This window comes from Perognathus longimembris, chromosome 21 (assembly GCF_023159225.1).
Source record: "Perognathus longimembris pacificus isolate PPM17 chromosome 21, ASM2315922v1, whole genome shotgun sequence".
Taxonomy (NCBI): Eukaryota; Metazoa; Chordata; class Mammalia; order Rodentia; family Heteromyidae; genus Perognathus; species Perognathus longimembris.
In genome coordinates, this window is record NC_063181.1 from 12,541,710 (window position 1) to 12,561,010 (window position 19,301).

General features: G+C 42.7%; 1 protein-coding gene across 1 annotated transcript in view; it reads left to right on the forward strand.

Annotated features, from left to right (window-relative positions):
- Klhl2 (kelch like family member 2) overlaps window positions 1-19,301 on the forward strand; it is an 87,939-nt gene that overhangs the window by 2,095 nt on the left and 66,543 nt on the right. The window contains exon 2 of the mRNA XM_048330313.1: window positions 13,170-13,295. Coding sequence (XP_048186270.1) covers window positions 13,170-13,295 — 126 coding nt within the window. The remainder of the gene's footprint in view (window positions 1-13,169; window positions 13,296-19,301) is intronic.

Sequence of the window (19,301 nt, forward strand, 5' to 3'; positions counted from 1 at the left end):
AGAGATGCAAGGGAAAAGCTAGAATTCTCCTGTGGACCCAAGAATTGTTGAAATGCCTTTCAGTCATGGGTAGCTAAAGTCATGGTGATATTTTTCACCATTTTAATTAAAAATGCAAATAGGTTTTATTTTCATTTGGTAGATCCAGAATTAACCCTAATTCCAGAATTTGGTATAGTGTTATTTCCTTTTCTGTAGAGGAGAAATAGTTGTTGCACTGCCTCGCTATCCCCCCTCCCCAGAGGCCAAGCATGGTAGCCTGAATCCTAGCTACTTGGTGTTCATCAGGAGAGCTGAAGTTCAAGGCCAACCCTAGCAAAAAGTTAGTGACACTTCCTCTTAAGAAATCAACTGGGCGAGGTGATGTATGCCTGTGATCCCAGCTCCTCTTGGGAGGCGTAGGTAGGAGGATCTCAGGCAAGCCAGACAAAAAGTGAGACCCTTAGAAACGTACCCACTGGTTTATGTATGAAACTGTAACCCCTCTGTACATCACTTTGGCAATAAATAAAAAATATTAAAAAAAAAAGCGAGATCCTCTCTGAAAAATTACCTAAAGCAAAAAGGACTGGAGGCCTGGCTCAAGTTGTAGAGCCACCTCCTTTGCAAGCACAAAGCCCTGAATTCAAACCCCAGCACACAGCCACTCTCACTTAACTTCCATTCAGCCTGCATCCAAGGGTAGTGGAGTTGAAAAGTTCAGCTAGTGTCTTGGGAATGAGGCTGGGCCTCCCTGTGAGCTAGGACTGAGGCTCTTGCAGAAGTACAACCTTTCGTAAGGTTACATGTTCAGCTGTGCTCTTAAAAGTTTGAAAAAAAATGTTTGACCTGGACTTAAAAGTGCTTTGGATGGTACAGTTGGAAGGAGAGGCCCAGAATTGTCTCTGTATGGTATATTAATTCATTCAGTATGCAAATATTTGAATGCCTGCCTTTGTGTGGCACCCTGTGGTGCTTTTGTTCATGCTTCTTTTTGAGTACATGGTCTTAGAGGGGCATCAGGCTTCGGGGTTCCATGCTCTTCATCTTAATGACCCCGTTGACCTCCTTACCTTATCCTTTTCCTGTCTCCAAATTCTACTTACTCTTTTATGGTCCTCAGGTTGTCACTAGACTTTTAAGTTTTTGCTTATTGCTTTCTCATCCTTGAGTATATGTGTGTGGCATTTAGATTTGGTTGCATTTTGGGGTCTGGAGAATATGAAGGCCATGTGACATTTGCTTTCCATCAAACCTGAAAGGTATGCAGTTAAAAATAAGGTGTAGACTTGTAAAGGAATTTCAGGTAGTAAACCCATCCATGCAACAGGAAGTGAGGCTGAACAACCCAACCTCAGGAATGTTGCTTGCAAAGATTCTAGCTTTTATAGTTCCTTGCATGGATTTATTGTTACTCAGTTGAGGTGAGGCTGTGAGGTTCAGGACTCCGGGCACCCCTTCAGCCTTCCCTCACGGACTGTCTTGGCACTGATTTCCTCCTGGCTCCTTTTTCACAGTTCGGCTTGCTTTCTACATACAGGCTTTGCTTTTTTTTTTGCTTTCCCTTCACACAACCAAGTCGATATATCTTAGTGGGTGATTCCGCATCACTGGATTCTTGTCATCAGAGATGTTCAAACATAGGCAGACAACTTGTTGACCATGCTCTAATTCAGGCAGCAGCAGATTGTATTAGAGCAGGAGTTTTGAATTTCACTCACCTGTTTTTTTTTTGTTTGTTTTTAATATAAAGCAGGAGTCTAGCAGAGAAGTGGTTGCATGTTTAGCCAAGTAAAAGAATTATTGATTAGTGATTGCTGAGTGAGGTGTAGTGGCACTTGGGAGGTCATGAGAATCCAGAGTTTAAGCTTAGCTTTGAATGTGTAGTCTGATTGTTCCTGTCTCAAAAAAAAATAAAAATAAAAAATAAAAACCCTCCCAGATAATAATTACCAGCTACTACTTTTTTTTTTTTTTTCTGTTGAACTCAGGGCCTGGGCATTGTTCCTGAGCTTTTTGGTTCAAGGCTACCACTTTGAGCCACAGTGGCACTTCCAGTTTTCTGGTGGTTCATTGGAGATAAGAGTCTCATGGACTTTCCTACCCATGCCAGCCTTGAACTGAGATCCTCAGATCTCAGCCTCCTGAGTAGATACGATTACAGATGTGAGTCACTGGTGCCTGGCTACTATTTTTTTTTTTCTTTAATGAAAGAAAAGGCCTTTTGATGCTCTTCCTCATATACAGGGAAGGGCATACTTACAGGCTAAGGGACTGTCCTCCAGTTGGATAAATGATGTTTTATGAATACCTGTTGCATTAGCCTGGTTTTGAAAGTACTGTAAAAAGGGGCTGGAAATATGGCCTAGTGGTAAAGTGCTTGCCTTGTACACATGAAGCCCTAGGTTCGATTCCTCAGCACCACATATTTAGAAAAAAAGCCAGAAGTGGTGCTGTGGCTCAAGTGGTAGAGTGCTAGCCTTGAGCAAAAAGATGCCAGGGACAGTGCTCAGGCCCTGAATCCAAGCCCCAGGACTGGCCAAAAAAAAAAGAAAGAAAGTACTGTAAAAAATTATTGAAGCTTGAGATTTGTGGTCCATTGAACCAGATGGCTTTCATGTACTTTATTAGACTGAATTACTATGAACCTGGAATCTTGTAGATTACTCTGGTATTCATTTGTGTTTTTTACAGAGAGCAATAGTGTGTGCTCTTAGTTTTGTTTGACTAGTCCTAAAAATAAGATGAGCACCTCTCATATCAGAGGTGAATCTCCCCAGTGGTAGGCAAAGGTGTTTAAAATATTTAGAGTCGTAATGGCCCCCACTTCAGTTGTGAACGAAGAGCAACAGTTGAGTGAGCTGTGCTGAATGAAGTGTTCTCTGTGGGGATAATTTGAAGGTGCACTTGGGAAGTAGGAAAGTGGGTTTTGGAAATAGGTAGCATTTGTGTCATAGTCTTAAAAATATCTGAGGCTGGGAAATCCACCTCTCCCCAACCAGAAAGCCCCAGACCTCTTGTTTTTTGATTTGTATTCTGTAATGTACATAATGATAGACATTTAATAAATATAAGTGTTCTTTTCTGAGGATGACTATCCATTTAGTCACAGGGCTGTAATGAAGCAGCACTAGGGGTGTTTATGAAAACCATTGGGCTTTTTTTACTCTAAGAATTATACTTTTTAGTAGCATATTGTTCACAGGAGTTTCTTTGTGGTATTCCCACTTGGTTCAGAAAACGGAAATAGCCTTGCAGGTTTTTATTTTTGTTTGTTTTTAAAGGCAATTCTAGGCAGGTTGGCCATGAATTTATGTTGCCCCGTCTGTCCTTGAATTCTCACTCCCCCCAGCTGGCTCAGGTCCTTTCCTTTTATATCTTACCAAGTTCTAAATGTATTTACCATGATGAGGCACTCAGGCTTTGTATTCATATTTGTTGGTTGCAGTCAGAAAAGTATTTCCTAACTAATAGTAAACAAACATATCCTATTGGAGGTGGTGGAGAATGAGGAGGGGTACCGAGCCAGTGTCCTGATGGGGCCAGGATGTCTTTAATGAGCTGTCACCTGAGGAGGAACAATGAGGAGAAGCAATGTTCCAGGTAGAGGGGGCAGGAAGTGGAAGGGCACTGTATTCTCTCTCCAAGGAGAGAAGGCTCTAGTCAGTGTGTCTAGACTTTCTGTGTGTTATAACCACTTGCTGACATTTTGGATTGACATTTGCTGAAGTATTCCTTTCACTGATGCTGCCTTGAAAATAGGGCTTTGCTATTCCATAACACCACGATGTGCTTTCCTCCTTTAGGGTTTGGAATGTGATTTACGTACTTTACTAATTATTTTACTAATCTTACTGACAATCTTACACTGTATATGCCTCTCATTAATGTTATTTTTCAGTTGAGGAATTACAGGTTAAGTTACTTTCCCAGGCTAATAGTTGGAGAACAGGGCCTCCAATATCTCCCTCTTGACCACTTTCTGTCTTTTTTTTTTGGTGGGGGGGAGGGCGGTCCTGGAGCTTGGACTCAGGGCCTGAGCACTGTCCCTGGCTTCTTTTTGCTCTAGGCTAGCACTCTACCTCTTGAGCCATGCCACTTCCAGCTTTTTCTGTCTATGTGGTGCTGAGGAATGGAACCCGCTGAGGAATCAAACCCAGGGCTTCGTGCATGTTAGGCAAGCACTCTACCATTAAGCCACATTCCCTGCCCTTTCTGTCTTCTGTATATGACCTCTATGTTCACAGGCAGTAGCTGTTCCTGTCAGACTGAGGCATTGGCCATGTTTTTAGTCCACTATCAATCTTCTGTTATAGCTTTGTCTGTATTTTTTTTTTTTTTTGCCAGTCCTGAGCCTTGGACTCAGGGCCTGAGCACTGTCCCTGGCTTCTTTTTGCTCAAAGGTAGCACTCTGCCACTTGAGCCACAGCGCCACTTCTGGCCATTTTCTATATATGTGGTGCTGGGGAATCGAACCCAGGGCTTCATGTATACAAGGCAAACACTCTTGCCACTAGGCCATATCCCCAGCCCCTTGTCTGTATCTTAAGTCTGTACTCAAGTCTGCTTAGGTCTGGAATTTTGAGCTTCTGAGTAAAACTCAATGTTTCTAAAGTGAGTTCATAATCTTTGTTCACAAACTGGCTCTCCTTTATAAACCTTTCCACTTATCAGGTGGGTAACCATTCTTCTGGTCATTGAAACGCATTTAACTTCTCTCATCCCTTGTCTACATCTTTTAGTCCTCAGGAGCTGTAGAGTCTTAGTTTTAAGTATCTGTCTGATTGCCTCCATTCTCACGAATGGATTTCATCACTCAAACTCTCCTGTGGTCTCCTCTTGAACTCTGAATTCTGAGTGCTTTCTCTCCAGTGGCCAGTCTACCTACCATTTTAACCTAACATTGCAGTCATGTGAAATGACTTACCAAAAACTAAGATGCGCAGTTAGACAGTCCTAGCTGCCATCCATCATGTTAACCGTATCTTATATAGCCAAGATCACGATGTCCTTTAACCTCCTAGGCTGAACTCTGCTTTTTCATAAGCCAGAATTTTCCAGCTAAAACACTTTGGGTGTCCACCAGGGCTCAGGTACAACCCCTCACTAACTCAGACCTTTTGCTGTATTACTGTGTAGAACTGGCTCTCTCTCTCCCTTCTCTCCGGCCATGGATCATCTCGGCCACAGGCCAGCAGTTCGGTAATAAACTTTCCTGCCTGAATACCGCGTGGTGTTCTTTACCAGCTACCTACTTTAAAAAACCTAACATACATGGTGCCGTGACTCGGATGGGGCTTAAGAGTCAGGACAGGCGGAATTCCCATCTATTTTTCTCCTTTTTCTGGGAGTATCCCCAGTCCTGACGGCCCTTTTTCCGCGAACCGAACTGCTGCGAGTCACCAGCGGCACTTTTCACTAATACCATTGCTGGCCTCCACATCCACCTCCACACCACTTGTCTACCCTGGTGAGTGAAACTGCTGCTGCTCCAGTTCTCTACCGCTTCGTCCGCCGCTTCTGCCGCTTCAGCCGCTTCTGCCTGAATTCTGGCAAGTATTTGGTCAGTTCTTGACAAGGTACAGCCCCTGCCTCATGAGACTTCTTCCAGGCTTCATTCAAGGACTGGCATCTGCGACCAAGGGACCCTGCTGCTCGCCTTCTCCAGGAGGGGCCACATTTCTGCCTTTGACCCCTAATGCTGACGCCCCTTGCCAACAGGAAGCAGCCAGAGAGAGTCTTCGTCCTTTTTCATAACTATTAAAAGGCTGGAATGTTAGGTCCTTTCCCTGAAGGCTCCATGTAGCTGCCCCCACCTCATTAAGTCTCCACCCAGTTACCTGGGTAACCTGCAGACCTGGAGGCAGTTACCTCCCCTTTCCCTGAGTTCACATCCTAATCCACCTGGCCACACCCCTTGCCCCTGCCCTAGATATAAGGCAGGGCTGGTTGGGGGTCTCTCTCTCTCTCTCTCTCTCCCTCCCTCCCTCCCTCCCTCCTCCCTCCCCCCCCCTCTCTCTCCTCTCCCTCCCCCCTCCCCCCTCTCCCCTCCCTCCCTCCCTCCCTCCCTCCCTCCCTCCCTCCCTCCCTCCCTCCCTCCCTCCCTTCTCTCCGGCCATGGATCATCTCAGCCACAAGCCAGCAGTTCGGTAGTAAACTTTCTCTCCTGCCTGAAAAAAAAATTACTGTAGAACTGATCATCTGTCTGAAATCTTGCATCTCTGTGCTGACTTGTGCCATCTCTGGGGGTTAGTTAGATGGAAAACAGGCCAAGAATCTTGCTTGGCCTCCCTGCACCCTCCCAGTGCTTGGTACTTGCAGTAGGCATCTAGGCAGCACTTAGAGATTTGATTCCTTAACAGCTTATAGCCATTTTCCAAGTTACTAGTAACTTGAAATTGAGTATTGCAATTAAAATTGAAGGCCAATAAAAATCAATGAAAATGTATCTCCATATTCAGTTTAATTCCTAACCTCAACGTCTTTCTTCTTTGTATGCTCTTCTGTGTGCTCTTTTCTTTCTTTTTTTTTGACAGTACTAGTTTGAACTCAGGTCCTTGAACTTGCTAGGCAGATGAACACACTTAGCTCTTATTTGATTAGTTATTTCTCAGATAGGGTCTCCTGTTTGCCTGGAGCTAGTCTCAGAGAGCCTCCTTTTTTTTTTTGGTGCAAGTCCTGGGCCTTGGACTCAGGGCCTGAGCACTGTCCCTGGCTTCTTTTTGCTCAAGGCTAACACTCTGCCACTTGAGCCACAGTGCCACTTCTGACTATTTTCTATATATGTGGTGCTGGGGAATCGAACCCAGGGCTTCATGTATATGAGGCAAGCACTCTTGCCACTGGGCCATATTCCCAGCCCTCAGAGATCCTCCTGTTTAAAACCCCCAGGGGGCTTGCCACCATACCTGGCTTACTAATTGAGATGGGAGCCTAACACTTTTGCCTTTAACCGCAATTCTGAGTAGCCAGGATTACAGATTGTATACCACCACTCCTGGCTGCCCTATGGTGTGAGGGGATATTATGTTTAATGCTAGAGTTTACACGAGGTATATTCATGGAATAAATTTTTATAAGTCAACAGTTTAAACGTATGGAGGAAAAGTGACTAATCCAAGTTCACTTGCTTAGTATTTGGCATAGACAGGACTACAGTTAAGGTCTTTCACCTGATTTCTGGTCCTCTTCTAGTGCCTTCTCTGTCAGTCATTTGCTAGAATATATAGCCTGTCAACTGAATCACCAGGTTGTATTGCTGCTCTTTATTATTATTAGTAGTATTTTTGTTTTTGTCTTGTTTTTTTGCCAGTCCTGGGGCTTGAACTCAGGACCTGGGCGCTGTCCCTGAGCTTCTTTTGCTCAAGGCTAGCACTGTACCACTTGAGCCACAGCACCACTTCAGCCTTTTCTGTTTATGTGGTACTGAGGAATCAAACCCAGGGCTTCATGCATGCTAGGCAAGCACTCTACCACTAAGCCACATTCCCAGCCCTATTAATATTATTGTCAGGGCTTGGACTGTGTCCCTGAGCTCTTTTTGCTCAAGCTAGCACTGTCACTTTGAGCCACAGAGCCACTTCCAGTTTCTTGGTGGCTAATAAGAGTCTCATTGACTTTCTTGCCCAGGCTGGCTTTGACCTTGTGATCCTCAGATCTCAGCCACCTCTGAGTAGCTATGATTACAGGCATGAGCTACTGGCACCTGGCTTTGCTGTTCTTTTTCAACTAACTAAATGATGATAGTACTGTGAAAAGTGGCAACAAACAGAAAAACCAGAAAGAAATATGGTAAGAGACATGGAGATGTTTGTCTCTTATTTTAGCTTCTCACAAGTATCCCACTGACAGCATTTTGTTAATTGTTTATAAAATAGTATCTAAAACATTGATCTTGCATAAGACATGCTTTTGCCCCAGTCCCTTTCCTGGTAATATAGTCACTGTCAGGGACACAAAGTGCCTGATTGTGCTCTGTTTGTCATGTAGGTGGGAGGGAAAGAGGGAGAGAGCTGAGTTGAACTGAAGCAGAGCTTTTTACAGCTCTATTGTTCTAGGGATCAGAGCACAATTATGCTCCAACTTCCATCAACCTCTCCACCTCAGACATCCCAGCCACCTCCTCCTGCCTGTGCTTCGCTCCCTCAACAGAAAGCTATCTAGTCCCAGGGGGTACCTTTTCTCTGTACCCAGTAGACTCAAGGCCCTGGTTTTTCAGCTGCTAACCCATTTTAATAACATTTGGGCCTTTCTACCTTTTCTAGATATTTTTGTTTTTTTCCACCTGTGGGAAACCAGAAATATAACTTTAACAATATAAGCACTGTAACTTGCATATTCAGTGTCATTATATTATCTTGAGGCATTATATAACTTGACACAGCACAGAAAGTGTGTATCTCACATAATACCTCAGAGCCAATTCTAAGGGTCTATGTACTGAAAGTATAATGGAAGATCTTTTCTTTTCTGTTCTTTTGTGGAGCTGGGAGTGGAACTCGAGAATTCAACCCACGCTAGGCTTGTGCTCCACTACTGGCCTGCATCCCCAACCCAACCCAAGTTCTGGGTCTATATGACATGTTAGCAATTTCTCAAAAGCCATAGTTAGTTGATAATTTGGCCACAAATGTGTAGATTGTAGTTCACCCAGTGGCTCCATGCCTAATAAAAGTTTAAATTCATATATGTAAAATCTGCTGTATGTCTTAAAGTGGAAACTACCACCCAAAATATGTGTTTCATGGGGAAAAAAACTTTCACCTTCCTTTTTGGTAGTACTTGGGTTTGAACTCTGCTTGCTAGGCAGGCCCTCTACCACTTGAACCACATCCCCACTGAACCACTTTCAGTCTCTAAGCAATACATTGGTAAATAGGTGGAGGCAAAGAAGGTGAGAGACCATTTTGTTGGAAAGTGGTAGGATGACATGACAGATATTAGTTAAGATACCATTGTTATTGCATCTCCGCTTTGGACATTGTGGACGTGTATACGGGAGCATGAGATACCAGCTTCTGAATGCATGGTGAGTTGGAAAGAGCAGAAAAAAAAAGAGGAGAAATAAAGTGATGGGAAACTTTGAAAGCATGGATGGTGACTTTGAAAACAACAGCTGCTGACGTGAACCTGGCAGAGATTTGTGAGTAATGGTGGGTGAGTCATTGCATGCGGGGAGTCTTGCAGCTTCTGAGGTGACTGCAGAGAGCAGAGAGAGTAGAAGGCGGTGGCCACCTAGGGGCCAAGTATTTGTTCCGAATGTGACAGTGTCTTTGACCCTCTGTTATGTTGTGCAGCACTATCTACATGAATTGTTTCTGTCCAGAACCCCTAAAAACATGAACAGCCCGTGTTTTCTAAAGTGCTCTTTCTCAATCTGGGATGATTGTCTTGGGGTGGGAGGTGAGCGGGTGGTGGGGTGGGGTGGATTACATCACCTGTTGTTGTTTTAAATCGTGCAGAGCTGCTCTCACTCTTACCCTTGGAGATGCTATCATTCTGAGATACATAGTTCTGAAAATAGTTCTGAAAAGAGCTTGTCTGATTTCATGTTTATGCATAAGATGAAAAAATTGCTTGGGTTCATTTGGCGTTTACTGATCCTCTCAATTGGAAATCACTGTCCCAAGGAACTAATAAATGCCTAGTAGCTAATAAGTTATTCCTCATTTCTAAGCTGTCCTCAGAATTGGTGCGGTAAAGGTAGGTGATGGTGGCTCACACTGTACTAGCTACTCATGAGGCTGAGATCTAAGCATCTCAAGTTTGAAGCCAGCCTGGGCAGAAAGTCCTATAGATGCTATCTCATCTATAGATCTATCTATAGATGCTAATCAGAAAAAGTGGCTGAAGTGCTAGTGTGCCAGTGGTAAGCAAGCAAACTGAAAAATTCCTGGGTTCAAACCTTAGTGTGGGGGCAATTTTTGCAGTAGGTTAAAAACTTCTGCTTTGTTATACAATCTCCACTATTTGAGGGAAACACCCACGTTAACATTCATTGTCTTTATTTTATTTTAGTTACTGCCATTAGTGTGGTCTTCTTAGGCAATGGGAGAAAGTCTTATCTGAGGAGCCAGTCTTTTCCACAGCTGAGAATTTGTGCAAGTCAGTCATTGGAGGAAATTTTTTTTTTTTATTATGTCTTATAAAGCATAGCTGTAAACTGGAATCCAAGCCTTTGGAACCTCAGATCTGTCTGATTAACAATAGGTTGCTCAACTAGGACTAATTAATTGTAGAGTGAGAGTTGGAGAACGACTTCTAAGGTGGAAGCAAGTTGAAAAAGTGTCTCCTTTAGATATGTGTGTGTGTGTGTATGTGCGTGCGTGTGTAGCTTGAACTCAGGATCTGGTTGCTGTCCCTGAGCTTTTGTGCTCAAGGCTGGTACTCTACCACTTTTTTTTTTTTTTTTTGGTGGTTAATTGGAATCTCACGGACTTTCCTGCCTGGAATGGCTTCAAGCCCTGGTCCTCAGGTCTCAGCCTCCTGAGTAAGCTAGGTGACATGCGTTAGCTGCTTGCACCCAGTTCCTTTTGGGAACTTTTAGAAGGCCTTTCTCAGAAGGGGAGGCTTTTCTGGAAAAGGCCTCTGGAAGGTGGAACTCAGGCTGCTGCTTGTAACTTAGGGTGAGCCTTTGCCTCCGACTTAGCTGTGTGTTCCTCCTATATGCACATTTTTCACACCTATAGTTTTGGAATGAGGCATCATTTTCTGTTACTCAGCTCCCCTGGGTGAAAGACAGCCAACACAAAGCCACATAGGAAATGGGAAATTAAGGAAAGGGCATTAGGGTTGAAAATAGCCCTGTGCAGCAGGGGTGGTGTATTTGTAAGTGGCTCTCTGTACAAGGAACACTTAAAAAGGAAACTCACTGTTATTTCTTACTCTTTTAGATCTTTGAATAAATGCTTTTCTGTGCTGAGTTTCTGGTGTACATAAGAGAGAAAAAAAAGTAAGAGCTGAGAATAGCAACACACCCATGTGGACATCAACCACTGTACGGCAGTGCCATATAGTTAATGCTGTAATGCCACGAGTTTTTGTCTCTTAATTTCTTAAGCAAATATGGAAACGTGGACCATGAAATAACAATATTCTTATTTGGGCAGATTTGCTTTCACTTGCACTTTGAACACTGAAAATATCTCCGTGATAATCTGTCTAATCTGCAGTGTAATGTTTTCCTCTCTTTCGATCTATGAATTATTAAAGTGTAGGGGAAATGGGTAAATATTAACTTGTTGTTTGTGTCAGCATGTAGTGTTCTAGGAAGTTTGTGTGGGCTCCATATCCTTTCCCCAGCTTTCCTCCTGTTTCCTTTACAGTGCGAAAGAGGATAGTGGTCTTCGACCGTCAAGTGTTTCTCCTCCAGTCCAGTTCTTGTGTGGATTTTGCCTTTTGGCTTCTTGCCTTTCTTAACTCAGTCCCCCACATACACATCCCCTCAGGTCCTAGCTGGGGTGCCTCTATTCTCTCACTTCTGCAGTGTGCTTTCCCTTTGGATACAATCTCTTGTGGAGAATCATTGGGTAGACTCTTGTAAAACAATTTCCAAGTAGAAATAAAGTAGAATTGATGTCTTTTTGTCTTTTTGGTGATGGCAGGAGGGTTGGAACTCAGGACCTCATGCTCCTGCTTGGCTTTTTTGCTCAAGGCTGGCAGTCTACCACTTGAACCACATTTCCATTTCGTGTGTGTGTGTGTGTGTGTGTGTGTGTGTGTGTGTGTTGGCTGGTTAGTTGAAGATAAGAGACTTTTCTGCCATGACCCACTGACACCCAGCTAAGGGGAAATCTCTGTTTTATTCACTGATAGATTCTAGGTGCCTTGAAAACAGTCCTTGGTAAATGATTGACACTAAAATATTGCTGAATGAATTATCAAATGACAACATAGTATTTTAAAGAAAGGAAATGTCGTAGTTCATGTATATGTAGCCATTTACTTGCTAGCACACACTTCTCTTTTTTTTTTTTGAGGGGGGCTACTTATCCTAGGGCTTGAACTCAGCACCTGGACACTGAGCTTGTGTGCTCAAGGCTAGTGCTGTACCACTTGAGCCACAGCTGGGGGTGGTTCATTGGAGATAAGAATCTCTCACAGACTTTCTTGTCCAGGCTGGCTTCAAACCACAGTCCTCTGATCTCAGCCTCTTGAGTAGGTGTGAGCCGCCAGCACCTGGCATGCATATGTCTTTAAGGCTTAATTTGGTACTCTGATTTTTTAAAAATAATTTTCTTGAGAAATAATTTAAATCATGAATCTGTCCATTATAATTGCACAATCAAAAGATTTTTAAATTAACTTTTCAGAGTTGGGTATCCCTTCAAAATTTTCTCTTGTGCCCACTGATTTGTAGTTAATTCTCTGCCTATACCCTATTGTTCATGTTAACATTGACCCCTAGATCTTATACCACTACTAATACTACTTGTGCTCTTAAAAGTGTAAGTTTAAGTATGAAATTCAGGAAATGTTACTAAACATGAATGGCAGGTCAGGTTTGTTGTGCTTTCTTACCCAAATTTACCACTTACAAAGTTACTCAGACTTATTTTCCTCAGTTAAATGGGGAAGTAATGGCTGTTTCCATACAGATCTGTGAGGATTCTAATGAGGTTATGCCTACTATTAGGTACAGTGACTGCTATTTGAAAAATACTCCATGTTAACATTGGCTAGCCTGATTTATCCCTTATCAGTGTAGGTCCAAAATAGAGGGGGTAAGTCTGCTTGCAGCTAGAGAGCAAAATTTGAATTAGATTTTAAATGTCTGAAGCCTGTGTAAGATATGATCCTGGTCTTGCTCTTGTCCTGTTTTTTGTTTTTGTTTTTTAACTACTATAGCAAATGATAAAGCAAGTTTATTTCCAGCAGAGATCATTTTCTAGCATTTTTGGTTAGAGCTAAGCTAAACCACTTTTACTATGTTTTCTGCATTCCTGTTTGACAGAACTTTGAAGCCAGGGAAGTAATTCCCTCTCCCCCCTTTTTTAAAAAACTATAATGACCATACCAAAGTATTCTGAATTGTGTCTTAACCTTCCATGGGGCTAGCCTTTCAAGTGAAACTTCCTCTAAATGAGCAGGGGAGGGAGGCAGTTAATTTATCTCTTGTAGCTTGACAAGCCAGAACAAAATTATCTTTAATAAGAGCTTTTCCTGTTTTTGTTCTTTTCTTTTATGTACAGATGCACAAAGCAGGGTCATCCGAAGCCTCTCGATTCAAAAGATGATAATACTGAAAAACATTGCCCACTGACAGTGAATCCTTGGCACATGAAGAAAGCTTTTAAAGTCATGAACGAACTAAGAAGGTACCACTAACTATATGTAACTGTTGGTCTTTTCCTTTTAGTTTCCTGTTTGTAGCAAATATAAATCCCTCCCTTGGTGTTCCTTTGTTTGGTGTGGAGAACATAAAACATTTTGTCTGCAGTTTTGTCAATATGAAGAGTGTATAGTAATTTACAGAAGTATAGATGGAATAATATTTCTGTGTCCAATATGGTAGCCTCTAGTCAACTTGGACCCAGTCTGAATTGAGACATTCTATAAGTGGAAAATAAATGATGACTTTCTAAGACTCAGTGCAACGAAAAATTGCAAAATAAATATTGATTATATGTTAAAATAATCCTGTAATAGACATTTGGTGTTAAGTAGACTATATTATTAACATTTTTATGTCTTTTTAATATAGGTACTAGAAAATTGTGACTTAGTATTTTATTTTCATTAGACAGCATTGGTATAGGCTTCTAATTTACTGCCACAAACAATATGGAACAAAGATTATAACTCTTTTTGGTGGTGGTGGTGATAGTCTCAGTCATTTTGGGAGGTAATCATCTATGTGATGCATAAGTAATTTTCATATATATTAAGAACCATTGCAATATGCTGTGCTTAGCAGTGCATGCCTATATTCACAGCACTTTGGAGGCTTAGGCAAGAGAATTTTGTGTTTGAGGCCAGCTTTGCCCTATATTATAAGACCCTGTTTCAAGAAAAAAACAAAAGGCAAGTATTTTTTTTGTCAGTTGTAGGACTTGAACTCAGGGCCTTGGCACTGTCCCTGAGCTTTTTCCACTCAAGGCTAGAGCTCTACCACTTTGAGCCATAGCACCACTCTGGTGGTTAATTGGAGGTAAGATTCTCACAGACTTTCCTGCCCCGGCTGGCTTCAAACCGTGATTCTCAAATCTCAGCCTCCTAAGTAGCTAGGCAATATATTTATTAGAGGTCTTTGTCTCGTTTTCTTAGCACCTTATGAAAAGTTTGTTTTTTCTCCCTCAGCATTCCTATTTTTAATTTATTATTTTTTTATTGTCAAAGTGATGTATAGAGGGGTTACAGGTTCATACGTAAGGCAGCGAGTACATTTCTTGTCAAACTTGTTACCTCCTCCCTCATTTTTCTCCCATATTCCCTCCTCCCGAAATTCCCCCCCCCCCCGTTGTACAGTTGCTTTACAGCATATTGTCTTGTAAGTATTGGTGTTGCGTTGGTTCACCTTTTACCCTTTGTAGCATTCCTGTCTTGAGAGTACTTTGTGCATGTTCACTCAAAATATTGAGAGCTTAGTGAAGAAGGACGTGCTAAGATTTCTCTTCCCTTCTCTCTAGGTCTTCTTAAAAGCTTACTCTTTTTGCATGTATTTGTTTCTTCTTAATAATTCTCTAAATAGTCATCTGCTAGGTACTAGGTACAGTGATAGTCCACAGTTGGTTTGATTGCTACCCTGGAGGGGCTCGTGGTTGACTGCTGGAAGTGAGGAATCACAGAAGTAATTCCTGTAAATTGTAATGGCGGTTGGGAGGTCTACCTGGTACATGAAGGTGGCCAGTAGTGTCCAGAAAGGATTCCCCGAGGAGACAAATGGTTGTGTAGAGATCTGGATGGAAATAGAAGTAGGAGGATGCAGTCAGGATGGGGGTGGGGTTAGAGGATAATGTTGAAGACTTAGGGAATGGCAGTGCCTGGATTGTGAAGGGAAGGAGTGGTCTCCCTGAGGAGTCTGCTGGGGGATGGATCAGGGATGAGTACATGAAGGCTGATAGACTTAGAGCCTTACAGTTTTGGTTTTTATCAGTTGTGGCCTTGAGGGGAAACTGTTGGAGAGTGTTTTGTTATAAATTTTACGTTTTTTCTTAAAAATTTAAAAAATAGTTAATATAAAGGTGATGTACAGTGGGGTTAGAGTTCCATAAGTCAGGTAATGAGTACATTTCTTTTTATATAGTGTCAACCCCCTCGGCTCTCTCCCTGTTTTTCCCTCCCATCCCCACCCACAGATGGTTTGGTTCATTTTCAACATGGTATCCCGCGAGTGCCCCTACTGCCTTGGTGTGTCACCCCCCCACCCCGCTCCCTCAAAGTGTCAAGAGCTTTAAGCAGTTGTTTTGAAGGGTTTTACTGTGTTCTGATCAGATGAGTATTCTGAACAGAGTACACTGGCTGCAGTTTGAGCAGTGTGTGGGAGAGGTATAAGAGATAGTTGAACTGAATATTGGATCATTTGCATTCCTTCGTAGTATTGCTGTGACACTGTTTTTTTTTTTGCTTTGGGGAAGGATGCATAGCTGGAGTAACCCAGCATGTGTGGTGGTACTGGGTTATTTTGAGAGAGGATCTCACAGTGTAGCCCGGGCTGACCTTGAACTCATGATCACATCTTCTGAGTACTAGGATTCTAGACATAGATCACCATGCCTGGCTGTTTCAGCTTTATATTCTTGTGTCTGCTGTTATAGAAAATAAAATGCAGCATTTACTAAGTGAGACTCAAAGAAAAATAATCTGGTTATTTTAAGATTGGCAGCTTTAATGGTCTTTTCTCTCCCATTCCCCCCCTGCTTTTTTTTTGGTTGTACAGGGGTTTGAACTAACAGTCTTAGGTTTGTTTGGGTTGCTTGTTTGGCTGTCCATCTGCCACTTGAGTCACTTCTCCAGCTGACATTTTGGAAATGAAGTCTTGTGAATTTTTTTTGCCTGGGCTGGCTTTAAACTGCAATTCTCTAGATCTCAACCTCCTGAGTAACTAGAATTGCAGAAGGGAGCCACTGTGCTCAGCATCCTTTTTTCCTCTTTGAAGAGACTTATAAAAGAGAAAGACGACTCTTAGCAGCACAGCTCACGTTTTCTGCCAACTCCTGTGGAGCTGGGGAAGCTTGGACATGCCTTTCTGCTGTGCTCTCCTGTTGACCCAGACCTGGCTCATTAAGCCACAAGGACGTAATGCCTACTGCTCCTTCCCCTGAGGTGAATGCCTGGGTTTGGGATTAACTTTCTGGCTTTGGGCCAATTGTTTTACTTTTTTGAGCCTTGACTGAAGTGGAGAGTGGACCACGTTGTGTCTAAGGTTCATTCTCTTAGTCTGTGGGATTTTTTTTTTCCCCTTTCCTTACTTGCATAGTCTTTTACCCTTTCCCCTGTCCTAGGGTTGTTTAACTCTTAAGTCATCATTTACCTATGTAAATGTCCCAGGTTGGGTGTGGACTGTATGGATTTAGAGAGCTAAAAAATAGGTAAAAAATAAAGTAATAGTACTTCCTTCTTATCTGTATTATACTAAGGCTAACAGTTGATTTTCAAAATGAAGGATGACTTTTTTCTTTTTGTGATAGTGGAGTTGGAACTCAGGGTCTTGAGCTTGCTAGGCCTCCACTCTACTATTTGAGCTACCCTCCAGCTTTAAACAAAGAACAACTTGAACAGTTGGAGTGTTACTGATCAATAACCAATATATAATGAATTCATTAGCCAATAGTTTTAAATTTTTTAAAGTTAGTTTTTATTTATTTTTGTCTGGTACTCGGGCGTGAACTCTGGGGACTTGGGCACTGTCCCTTCGCTTTTTTGCTCAAGGCTGGTGTTCTTCCACTTAAGTCACAACTTCACCTCTGGCTTTTTGGTTGTTAATTGGAGATGAAGGAGACTCATGGACTTTGCTGGGCTGGCTTTCAACTGAAATCTTCAGGTCTCAGCCTCCTGAATAGCCAAGTTTATAGAGGTAAACGCCAGTGGCATCCAGCTCCGAGTAATGTTTTCAAAAGGAACTATCTTTGGTTCATGAGAATCTTAAAAAAAAATTACTCATCTTTTTTTCTTTCCCTTTGTCGCCAATTTGTGTAATTCTTTAAAAAAAAAAATCTGAAGGAGCCTATTCTACAGCTGAAAGTCACTCATTATTTCCTGTCCTTGCATCAACTTCCTGTTGCCAGGAAAGGTTAGCTGGCGTGGTTTCCTGCCTTCTGGGAAGGGAGAGTTCTTTGTTCCCACTGCTTTGCTCTTGGGCTCTAACCATAAAGTGCTGGCATAACAGCTTTGCCTGGAGAACATGTCAGAACCTTTGGCTGATGGAGGGGAAGTCACTTTCAATTGTAGTTGGTGTAAGATACGGTTGTGGGAGGACAGGAGTTCTGTGAGGTTAAGTTAGAGTAACAATTCTCTTATAGACAAAGAACATTGACATCTTACTGTTTGTCTAACCAAATTATATTTTGAATCAGGAAGCTCTAGAGCTATAGCTCTGTATTTCAGCCCAACCTGCGCTGGAATAATGGGAAATTAATGTAGTTTAAAAATGTTGCAGTCACTTTTGATCAGTATTTTTATTCCCTGTCTGTGAGCAGCTGCTTCTCCTTTGGAATCAGCTTGCATGCCTGAAAGGTTGTCTGGGATCCAAGAACAGTGTCAGACTTGCCCGGCATCCTTTTTGTATCCAGGCAGCTGTGGAGACAATGGAGAAGAGGGTGGAGGAGTGGCTGTGGTGTGGAATGTAGGTACAGAAAAGGAGGATCACAGGAGAATCCTCAGTGGCCACCGAAATTGGTGTCGCTGGGGCCTGATGGGAATAGGGTAAAGTTCATACAGGGATCAGAGAGTGGAGGCCTTTTCCATTCTAGCTGCACAAGCTGGGGGGTAGCATGATCCAACTGCGGAATGACATAAATCAAGGGCTGCTGGGGACTGTTTAGAAAAGCTTAGCAAGCAAGAGGAGGACAGAATTGTGACAGGAAGAGTAACGAGATAAACTTGAAACTGAAGTCCACTTCCATTGGGCAGTGGATTCATGGAAAGATATATATATATATATATATATATATATATATATATACACACACACACACACAATTTTTTTTGTTAGTATTAAAGTGTTGTACGGAGGGGTTATCACTTCATAAGTCAGGTAATGAGTATGTTTCTTTTAGGACAGTGCCACCCCTTCTTTACATGGAAAGTTTTTGAGAAAAGAGTGCTGTGGTTAAGACTAGGGATGTTGGGGAAGCAGCTTGTCAGAGCTAGAGAAAGAAGGCTGTAAGTCAGCATTACATGTCTGGCAGGAAATGATCTATTCTCAAACTTGATGGGAGAAAGGTTTTTTTTTTTTTAAAAACACTAATGTAAAAACAAGCCAGTAGTCCCTTATAGATTCCCTCCCTCCCTCCCTTGCCCTTCTTCCTTCTGTAGCATACCAGATACCCAGGTGGGCCTCGAACCCACAAAAATAAGTCACCGGCACTCAGTCATCAGGCTAGGAGTCTTTATTTAGCTGTGCACAGCGTCTGCTCGCCACTATCAAGATGTTGACAAACAACGCCGGGGGCCAAATAGGGCTGGGCTTTTTAAGGGCAAGTATCAGATGTACCACTCACTGGTGGTCATGGGGGAAGAATTAAGTACCATATGCAGGTGGTTGTGCAGGTTTAGGCAAGGCGAGGAAGCAGAATTACTGTTAGTGATTTCAATTCGAGTAAACTCTGGTAAAACAATACAATTCCTGGTCCTAGGTGTGTCTACTTAGCCTTAAGCTTTCTCTTCCTAGAACTTCCCCTAAACTGAATGGTCTTCCTCATTCCTCTCTTTTGCCTAGGTCCAGTTGCTTTGGGCTCTTGTTATTAGGCTTAGGTTTGCCCCTCCCCAGGCCCACTACTTTGTCTAAGCCTGCTGTTACTAGGGACTCAAAGAAGGGGGTTCCCCTACACCTTTCTCCTTCCTTCCTTCCTTCCTTCCTTCCTTCCTTCCTTCCTTCCTTCCTTCCTTCCTTCCTTCCTTCCTTCCTTCCTTCCTTCCTTCCTTCCTTCCTTCTTCCCTTCCTCCCTCCCTTCCTCCCTTCCTCCCTTCCTCCCTTCCTCCCTTCCTCCCGCCCGCCCTCCTCCCTTCCTTCCTTCTTCCACTCAAACCGTACCTCCAGGTCTTTTGGCTTTTAGTTAGATAACTTTTTGTTTGGGCTGGCTTTGGACCTTAGACCTCCTACGGATGGTTCCCATGTATCTGGGAGTATATGTGTGTAACAGCATGCCAGTTTGTTCTTTGAG